Source organism: Pinus tabuliformis, chromosome 7 (genome assembly GCF_031772625.1).
Source record: "Pinus tabuliformis cultivar Carrire ecotype Pingquan chromosome 7, CPIR1, whole genome shotgun sequence".
Taxonomy (NCBI): Eukaryota; Viridiplantae; Streptophyta; class Pinopsida; order Pinales; family Pinaceae; genus Pinus; species Pinus tabuliformis.
This window is the reverse complement of record NC_142293.1, coordinates 1,180,505,826-1,180,516,991: the sequence shown is the minus strand read 5'-3', so window position 1 is coordinate 1,180,516,991 and position 11,166 is coordinate 1,180,505,826. Positions and strand designations below refer to the sequence as shown.

At 38.6% G+C, this 11,166-nt stretch overlaps 1 protein-coding gene across 1 annotated transcript; it reads right to left on the bottom strand.

Moving 5' to 3' along the window:
* Positions 1 to 6,556: 6,556 nt before the first annotated feature.
* Positions 6,557 to 7,123, bottom strand: LOC149251661 (uncharacterized). The gene has a single exon (XM_089453956.1). The coding sequence runs from the start codon at positions 7,121 to 7,123 to the stop codon at positions 6,557 to 6,559; it is 567 nt and encodes a 188-aa protein (XP_089310082.1).
* Positions 7,124 to 11,166: the final 4,043 nt, after the last annotated feature.

Here is an 11,166-nt window from a genome sequence, read left to right as displayed (position 1 = left end):
TAGCTCACACCTGCTCATAAATCAATAACCTACTCGCATAATAAACAATCTAAATCTACTTTTTTTTTTGCAGTGAAGAAGAGGAAGGTTTGGAGTGGCCTAGGAGCTTTCTCTGATCATGTTATCATAGCTAGGAACAATGTAAACTTTGAAACGGGAACTATAAACTCAAACCGGGAACTCTGGCCAAAAAACCTCGAAAAAACATCAAAAACAGTGCTAAAAATGAAAAGTGTGTATACTGGAACGATGATTTTATTTTTTAGGGGTCAATTTTGAACATGTTTTAAAAATGGCAGTGACTACGAAATTTTCGTGTAAAATATAGCTTCAAAACGAAAAGTGATGATATTGGAACGATGATTTTTTTTTTTAGGGTCAATTTTCAAACTTTTTAAAAAATGCTAGTAAAACCAAATTTTTATGTGTCAAACAAAGTTGTTTATGGGGAAAAAAGCACATTAATGTTTTTGGTAGAACATCATTTTTCTTTCCTACGTATAAATTCAACCTGTTCTCAACCATAACATGCTAGATACAAAAGAAATTGAAATTTTTTCAACTATAAAATTCAAAAACCATGACATGATGATCAGGAATGAACTTCAAAAATTGCAAACCTGATGACGGTGCCCATTCTACAGTAGCTGAATACTTCTTGCGACATATTAGTATTTTTCCATCAATTTTTTTGATACGAAATTGATGTTGGAGCTAATGTCATTAATTTGTTATATAAACATACCATGGACAATACAATTGTGGAAACAACATTTATATTCATTCAACATATCAGTGTTATATAAAGTGGCAGTGATGATATATGGATGACATTGATATTATTTTATTGCTTACACTGCACATTTCTCTATTGTAACATTTCTAATACATCACACCATTTTTCATTCATCACATGAGGGTTTTGGCGCTCATTTCCACATTCGATTCCAACAACCGAACAGGAAACACAATCATCGACATTGTTTATTCTCTCTGTGGATTTGGAGGCCTAAAGAAATAGGAAAAATGATGGTTAGTATCAATTGCACATGTCGTGATGCTAAAATTTCCAAAGACTATGGATATTTTTCTCAGACATCCTCAAACGGAGAATATAATCGTTTTGTTAATTTTTCCCACGTCCTAGTAATTTCTTTTTCCCCGATTCAGTGCTAAAATGGTCCTTACATGGTCATTTATTGCTATTCTACCAATAAACAAAGCCATTTGAGCTCGTTCACCCATCTGATCCCTAGCATCATATTTAAATAATCTTTCAATTGTATCAAAGTCTACAAGGCATTCAGGTGGTACAAGCGTAATGCATTTGAATATAATGCTAATAGTCTCATCGTTATATTGTTCGAAAGAATGACAATTTTCCTTTCGAATTATGGTCAGAAAAGCAGTGTTATATATCCATTCGGCATGACATCTTTGTTGGTGCCTTTAACTTCCCCAATTTTCTTTTACATTGCGAAGAAGAACGTGTTTGGGGCGTTATGGAGGCAACAAAACTCTCCAATCCTTTCGATACTTGTCATGTTTATATGCAGTGTTGGTGGTTGATAATGCAAATACGACAACCAGCTGCTCACTCTGTTCACTTCGTCTCTTTATCTTGCAGGCCTGGTTGCCACATTCGGGGCCTCGCATGTAATGCGAAGCAAGGGGCGAAGAGTAAGCATAATCGTCGGAGGCCTCAATTTCCTCCTAGGAGCAATTTTGAATGCTGGAGCTGTGAATCTCGTCGTGCTTATAGTCGGCCGCATTCTTCTCGGCGTCGGCGTTGGATTCAACAATCAGGTAAGTGATCTTCGGGTTGTGAAAATAGTGCTCAAATCAAGCCCTATTTATTTCTTGTGCGGAATTTCTATTTGCATCAAACCCTAATAAATATCTTATTTTGATGCATTGCTGCAAATTTTACCTCACGAAGAGGAATTCCTGTTCTGGGATTTCTCCGCTTAATACTGTATTGGATGCCCAATAAGCATTATTTGGGGCGATTCGTAGCAGATGGGGTGATTTTGAGAATCGCCAGGTGGAGGGGCGATTCTCAGAATCGCCCCGCCACCGCCCCGCCAGCAGTGGTGGGGCGATGGCGGGGCGATTCTGAGAATCGTCCCTCCACCTGGTGATTCTCAAAATCACCCCATGTGCGCATGACGTAGCAGATTTTGCTTTGAAAAGTCGACAAGAAATAATCCATGTCCGAGATCTTATTATAGATGTGCTATGGCGCCCAGCTGCCCAGTTAAAAAACAGGTTTGATCTCGTCCTTTTTCACAAATTATAATAACAACCTAAAACATAAATAAATAAATAATTTCATAACTTTAATGATTTGTAAAAACATTAGATTAATTATATTTTTCTTTATTTAAAACATCAAAATCCAAAAACTAAAAAAAACATATATATATATATGTTTTTTTTAAATTGTAATTATAATATAAAATAAATTAGAGATTTTTGTAAATAATTTAGATTAAATTTGTTGTAATATAATATATATAATAAATCAAATTTAATATAAAAAAAGAAAATAACAAAGTTATTGTTAAAATCTATATATATTAAAACATTCCACATTAACAATTAACAATTAAAACAAAAACAAAATCAAATAACATTGTGAAAACCATTATAGTGTAAGACTAAACATTTAACATTGTAATATTAAAAAGTAGTTGTATAAAATGTTAATGATCCCAAATACATATTCAAAAGTCTCATGGCCGACAGCATTACCAAAGAAAAACCAAAAAAGCGTTTTTGATCAATGTGTGATTTAAAGTTTTCACATCAACAAACCTCATTATGTATTTGAACGCCGATATTGCAGAATGCCGAGATAAAAATAATTAAACTTTGAATTAATCAGAAGGAGTTGCAGCTCACAGGTGAGAACACCACCTGGAGACTGCACTCAACAAAACAAGGAGGAGACTCTCGCTCACATTCACTCTCTGCCTTACATGAATGAATATTACATATTAAATACATCACTGAAAAATAGGTAGTTGCAAACAACCTCCTAAATTCTAGGAACAACTCCTAAACTAAGAAGATGCGTTACAACCACATAACCATTTCTCCATTATTTCTAACTCCCCCCCTTAATGGAGAAAGGGTTATTTTGCACACCTAACATCCCTCTAAATAACTCAAACTTTACTCGCCCTAGAGGCTTAGTAAAAATGTCAGCTATATTATCACAAGTATTACAGTAATCCCCACAAATTTCCTTAGACTGTATCTTTTCTCGTACAAAGTGAAACTGAGTATCAATGTGTTTAGTATTCTTATGGAAAACTGGATTGTATGCAAGCTTTATTGTGCTTTGATTGTCAGTTTTGATGCTGGTTGCTGCTTTTTGTCCTTCGCCTGCATCACTAAGAAATCTCCTCAACCAAATGGCTTCGCATGTAGCTGCACACAACGCTTGGTACTCTGCTTCACATGACGATAATGCTACAGTGCTTTGCTTTTTACTGCTCCACGAAATAACCCCGGATCCAATACTAAATGCATAACCTGTGATAGATCTACGATCATCCAGGTTGCCTGCCCAATCAGAATCTGAATAACCTGCTAAAGTAACATCAGAAATGTCAGTGTATAAAATACCATAATTGCAAGTACCACTCAGGTACCTCAACACACATTTTGCTGCATTCCAGTGACTGTCAAGTGGTCTGGACATAAACTGGCTGAGCACACTAACAGAATATGCCAGATCAGGTCTAGTTGTCGTGAGATATATCAGGCTTCCCACTAGCTGTCTATACAAAGTGGCATCCACCTGTTTTGTACCATCGTCACTGCTTAACTTGAGGTTCTGCTGCAATGGTGTTGCTGCTGTTTTGCACTGTTCCATTCTGAATCTGTCCAACAGGGTTCTGGCATACTTTCCTTGAGTTAGAAAAGTTTGACCAGAATCTTTCCACACTTCCAATCCTAGGCAATAATGAAGATCACCAAGGTCTTTCATTTCAAATTCCTGTGACATTTGCTGCTTGATTTCTTTGATTAAACTATTTGCATTTCCTGTTATTATCATGTCATCCACATACAAAGAAATCAAAATGATTTGCCTCTGTTTATTTATCTTGGTGTACAGATTTGGATCGTTGAGGCTCCTATGGAAACTATGCTGAACAAAAAATGAATCAATTTTATCATACCATGACCTGGGTGCTTGTTTCAATCCATAAAGTGCCTTATGGAGTTTACACACTAAATGTTCCTTCCCCTTTTTCACAAAACCAGGAGGCTGTACTAAATATATTTCTTCTTTTAATTCTCCATTCAGAAATGCAGATTTAACATCTAACTGGTGTAGCTTCCATTTATGTTTTGTTTCTAAATAGATTAGCATTCTAATTGTATTAAGTTTAGCTACAGGGGCAAAGGTTTCATCAAAATCAATTCCTTCCTGTTGTGAATAACCCTTTGCTACCAGTCTTGCTTTGAATTTTTCTACAGTACCCTCTGCATTTATCTTAGGTTTATACAGCCACTTACAACCTATAGGGGTTCTTCCTTCTGGCAGCTCAACTAAGTCCCAAGTATGGTTTCTATATATGGATTCCATTTCTTCATGCATTGCAGCCCTCCATTCATCTGATCTACTTGCTTCTTCATAATTTGAGGGTTCTACAATATTTAAAATTTTGGACATTAAAGCATAGTCTCTGAATTTTGCAGGTAGTCTAGTCTTTCTACCTGATCTTCTCGGTAAAGGACTTACCTCAACTCTTCCTGTTTCAACACTGTCTGGGCCTGCATCCTCACTTATTGAGCTATCTGCTGCTACTTCTTCCTGTTTCTGCTCCTACTCCATTTCTTCTTCTTCTTCTTCACTGTTTAGTTCTATCAGAAACGGAATGTGGCTGTCACCGTTAGAGTCTTCCTTTCCATCTCCTATCTGTTCATGAAAAATGACATCTCTGCTTGCAAACACTTTATGAGTCACAGGATTATATAATTTGTATGCTTTATATTCTGTGCCATATCCTACAAATATGCATTTCAAGGCTTTGGGATCTAGCTTTTTCCTATCTGCTTTCGGTACATGAGCAAAAGCTTTAGATCCAAATATTTTCAGATGACCAACTGCTGGTTTGAGTCCAAACAATGCTTCAAAGGGGGTTTTGAAGCCTAGACATTTGGTGGGACTCCTATTCTTTAAATAAATAGCAGTATTAATGGCTTCTGCCCAAAGACCATTAGAAATGCCCTTACCTTGAAGCATGCTTCTGGCGCACTCCACAAGGGTCCTGTTCTTGCGCTCTGCTACTCCATTCTGCTGTGGAGTGTGTGGCACTGTAAATTGCTGTATAATCCCATGCTGCTTGCAGAAGTTCATGAACTCATTTAATCTGTATTCCCCCCCTTGATCTGAGCGGAGAATCTTTATCTTCTTTCCTGTTTGGTTCTCTATCATAGATTTGAATTCTTTAAAGTATTGGAAATCTTGACTCTTTTTGCTTAAAAAATACACCCAAGAGAACCTAGTGCAATCATCTATAAACAATAGAAAGTAGTATGCACCTCCTAAAGACCTAGTCTGCATAGGTCCACAGATATCTGTATGCACTAGTTCTAGGATGTCTCTTTGTTTTCTGTTGTCATGCACAGGGAATTCATCTCTATGCATCTTCCCTAATGCACATCCATCACATTCCAGTTTGATATTATGTAAAGCTGGAAGTCCATCGACCATACCTTTATTTTTAAGCAAGATGAGATCTTGTAGATTGATATGTCCAAATCTCTGGTGCCAGAGATTCTCAGCTGTTGATGTTGCTGCAACCATCGCGTGTCGTGGTATGCTCCTTGCATCCAGTTTATACAAATTCCCCACGCGTACTCCTATTGCAACTGTCTCCAATTTGCTATCCTGAATGACACACCCATTCTTGAAGAATTGTACCTGCATGTCCTAGTCTGTTATCATAGAGACAGAGATCAAATTCTTTTTAATTCCTGGAACATATAGAACATTTTTGAGATGTTTGATATCGCCACTAGGTAACTTCACAGGAATATCCCCACAACCTTTGATCTCATACCCACTGTCATCACCCAAATAAATTTTGGATCCACATGTAGAATCTTCAAGAAACTCAAAATATTCTCTCTTACCAGTCATGTGCGAGGATGCGCCTGAATCGACATACCATGTATTGTCCTCATCTCCTCTTGATGCTGAAAGTGCACAGTCGACTGTAAATAGCCGAAGATCATAGCTGTGGTCTTCCTCCTCTTCAGCAAAACAGCCTTGATGCTTCTTCTGTTTACCTCTCCTTTCATCTGTTTGCCTCTTATAACACTCTCTGATCTGGTGACCAGGCTTTCCACAGTAAAAACATCTCTTAGCATAGTTATCATTCATACCTCTAGATGGTCTCCTTTGAAAGGAGTTGACCCCTTTCTGCTGCTGCTGCGGTTGCTGGTGCTGATGTTGGTGCTGGCACTGCTTTCCTCTGTGCTGTCTTTTCTTTGCCATCAGAGCAAGGTCATTGCTCTGGGTCTTCAAGTTTTGTCTTCACTCCTCCTCTTGGAGCAGAATCGCTGTCAGCTCATCAAAAGAGGGGGCTTTCTCCCTCGCTGACAACCCTGAGATGAATGTCTGATATTCATCGGTCATCCTGTTCAGTGTGAGGGTAACTAGATCTGAGTCTGATACCTTTTCTCCAATGGATCCCAATTTGTCTTTCAGATCCTTGATTCTGGCTGTGAATCCATCAACAGATTCATTCTCGTTCATCTTTAGTGCATACAATTTTCCTTTGAGTGCGAGAACAAGATTTGTGTTCTGTGTCTCATACAGACCCTTGATCGTGCTCCAAATATCTGCGGTCGACTTGCAATCTCGAATATGAGGGATAATGTTGTCTTTGACAGACATCTTCAGTATGACTTTCGCCTTTGTTTCTCTTTTATCCCAATCCTGTTCTTGGGTTGTATTTCCGGATCTCTGCTCATTTCCCAAGACGATTGACCATGCGTTTGCACTCTCGAGCAAGGTTTGCATTTTGAACTTCCAGTTGGAAAAAATCGTTCCATCGAGCTTGCCGGACTCGAGGAGGTATGATTCCAAACTGTTGTTCATTTTCGCACTGCTGAACACTTCAACTGGCCACCACCGGGCAAGTCCGATCTGCTACCACCGAACAGATCAGGAACTTCTCTGTGCCACCACCGGGCAAGTCCGATCTGCTGTCTCCAAACAGATCAGGGACTTCACTATGCCACCACCGGGCAAAACCGATCTGCTACCACTGAACAGATCACAGAGCTCTGATTCGCCACCACCGGGCAGGTCTGATCTGCTACCACCGAGCAGATCACAGAACCTCACTTCGCCACCACCGGGCAGATCCGATCTGCTACCTCCGAGCTGATCAAGGATCCTCAATTCGCCACCAACGGGCAAATCAAATCTGCTACCACCGAGCAGAAACCTTCACGTGCCTCCACCGGGCAACTCCGATCTGCAACAAAGATTGCAGATTTACAGAAAGAAAGGGATGGCGCTCAAAACAGCGCAGAACCCGCGCCAATTCCGGAAAATGACAATTCACGGAGTGCAGGAATTTTGGCGCGCTTATCGACCACGGATCCGCGCCAAAATGATCGTTCTTTTCTCTGGCGCGTTTTACAGCCCCAAATCCGCGCTAATTTGTGCGACTGTTCCTGAAAAAACCGCGCCAATCACTGCACCTTCTGTAAAAAAAAATTCCGCTCCGAATTTTCGCTCCAACCCTTCCTTCGGCTCAGTGATGATCAGTCATCTGATGCCTTCTCGCTTCAGGTGTTACTGCAGCTCCACCTGATCACACAGCTATCTCTACATGTACAGATGTGCAACTAATGATACATCCCAGAAAAAACAAAAACAAAAACAAAAGTTAAGGCTACCTCTACCCTAAGCTCTGATACCAAGATAAAAATAATTAAACTTTGAATTAATCAGAAGGAGTTGCAGCTCACAGGTGAGAACACCACCTGGAGACTGCACTCAACAAAACAAGGAGGAGACTCTCGCTCACATTCACTCTCTGCCTTACATGAATGAATATTACATATTAAATACATCACTGAAAAATAGGTAGTTGCAAACAACCTCCTAAATTCTAGGAACAACTCCTAAACTAAGAAGATGCGTTACAACCACATAACCATTTCTCCATTATTTCTAACTTGCCGTGCCAAATCAATATTCACACAATTATGGATTCGGTTACCTCTACTATGGGAAAATATATGCCAGCTTCAATTCTCATTTAATTTCGTATCTTTGCAAAATCAACCATCAATGTAATCAATAGCAACCTTATCACAATTATTTTAAACGCGATTTTTGTTTAATTTTCTGCTCATTTGCAGGTACAAAGATCCCGGTCAACACGCTTATCTGCGAATCAATACAATCAAATCAGTGTTAGCCGATACTCCAATTGTGGGGTCTTGGGTGCATCTCTGAACCTGCATATAATCCGCCATCATTTTAACATATTTATATTAGCAGGCAGGCTTGTTGCATGTATTTCATAGCCAATGAAAGTATTCGGAGCAGATTTCTTTGTGAGAAAGGACGAGATCAAACCTGTTTTTTAACTGGGCAGCTGGGCGCCATAGCACATTTGTAATAAGATCTCGGACATGGATTATTTCTGGTCGACCTTTTAGAGCAAAAGCTGCTACATCATGCGCACATGGGGCGATTCTGAGAATCGTCGGGTGGAGGAGCGATTCCCAGAATCGCCTCGCCACCGCCCCGCCACCACCACCGGTGGCGGGGCGGTGACGAGGTGTGGTAGCGGGGCGGTGACTAGACGATTCTGGGAATCGCCCCGCCACCCGGCGATTCCCAAAATCGGCCCTCTTCATATAAATATCTGTGAATAGTTCATATGTCAATAGCATTCTCATTGGCATCAAGTGGGCATATGTTCTAATATTCTACCCACTGAATTTCCAGCGTTGGCATATACCATGACGTTGGGTTCTCAATTTAACTATCCTAAGCTCTGTGGGCACAAAAATACTTACTCTAAATAGTATTGCGCGATGTCCTGTGCTGGAAAATCATTAGATTAATTATATTTTTCTTTATTTAAAACATCAAAATCCAAAAACTAAAAGAAACACATTTTATTTTTTTTATAAATTGTAATTATAATATAAAATAAATTAGAGATTTTTTTGTAAATAATATAAATTAAATTTGTTGTAATATAATATATATAAATCAAATTTAATATAAAAAAGAAAATAACAAAGTTATTGTTAAAATCTATACATATTAAAACATTCCACATTAACAATTAAAAATTAAAGCAAAAGCAAAATAAAATAACATTGTGAAAACCATTATAGTGTAAGACTAAACATTTAACAATGTAATATTAAAAGGTTGTTGTATAAAATGTTATGTAATGATCCCAAATACATATTCAAACGTCTCATGACCGAGCGCATTACCAAAGAAAAACCAAAAAACGTTTTTGATCAATGCGTGATTTAAGGTTTTCACATCAACAAACCTCATTACGTATTTGAACGCTGAAATTGCAGAATGCCGTGACAAATCAATATTCACACAATTATGGCATTACCAAAGGAAAACCAAAAAACGTTTTTGATCAATGCGTGATTTAAGGTTTTCACATCAACAAACCTCATTACGTATTTGAACGCTGAAATTGCAGAATGCTGTGACGAATCAATATTCACACAATTATGGATTCGGTTACCTCTACGGTGGGAAAATATATGCCAGCTTCAGTTCTCATTTAATTTCGCAGCTTTGCAAAATCGACCATCAATGTAATGAATAGCAGCCTTATCACAATTATTTTAAACGCGATTTTTGTTTAATTTTCTGCTCATTTGCAGGTACAAAGATCCCGGTCAACACGCTTATCTGCGAATCAATACAATCAAATCAGTGTTAGCCGATACTCCAATTGTGGGGTCTTGGGTGCATCTCTGAACATGCGTATAATCCACCATCATTTAACATATTTATATTAGCAGGCAGGCTTACTGCATGTATTTCATAGCCAACGAAAGTATTCAAAGCAGATTTCTTTGTGAAAAAGGACGAGATCAAACCTGTTTTTTAACTGGGCAGCTGGGCGCCATAGCACATCTGTAATAAGATCTCGGACATGGATTATTTCTGGTCGACCTTTTAGAGCAAAAGCTGTTATGTCATGCGCACATGGGGCGATTCCCAGAATCGCCGGGTGGAGGGGCGATTCCCAGAATCGCCTCGCCACCGCCCCGCCACCACTGCCACCGGTGGAGAGGCGGTGGCAAGGCGATTCCGAGAATTGCCCCTCTTCATATAAATATCTGTGAATAGTTCATATGTCAATATCATTCTCATTGGCATCAAGTGGGCATATGTTCTAATATTCTACCCACTGAATTTCCAGCGTTGGCATATACCTTGACGTTGGGTTCTCAATTTAACTATCCTGAGCTCTGTGGGCACAAAAATACTTACTCTGAATAATATTGAGCGATGTCCTGTGCTGGAGATATGTAGTAATTAGGACAATTACAGAGTTTAGTGACTTGTCAAAATTGTTGAGGTTTTACGTAAATTGGAATCATCATGGCTAGTGCTGGCTCTGTGGCCAAATCCCAGGGATGAATAGACAGATTATACAACAAATAATGTGAAATCCCAAGGTTCTGTCGAGCTCGACTTTATAATTAGTGAAAGTAAGTGGGTGTCATGCTGATTGAATGGAAAGTGTGATCGTCCTCAATGTGTCCAGCTGGACAGAAATCTTCATCCCTTCTATCTTTTAGATTTTTAAAATATTAAAAGGAATTAATTTATCTTCAGTGTAGAAATGGACTCAAGACATTGACAAAAATGATAGTGTCACGGATAAAGCATTCATATAAATATCTGTGAAGAGTTCGTATGTCAATCGCATTTTCACTGTGTAAACGAAAAATGATTTTTTGATTCGTGAGAACACTATGGATTGGTGTACTCATTCATGTAAGTTATAGAGCCAATTTTCAATTTTTAAGGTAACACAACAATTGAAATGGAATTGGGTTAAATCCAGAGTTTAGTCTCCAGAAAGATAAATACAAAAAATATTAACTTAGATGTTTAGTTGTTTT

Excerpts from the sequence above, each read along its gene's own strand:
- LOC149251661 (XM_089453956.1), bottom strand. The coding sequence starts at position 7,123 with ATGAACAACAGTTTGGAATCATACCTCCTCGAGTCCGGCAAGCTCGAT.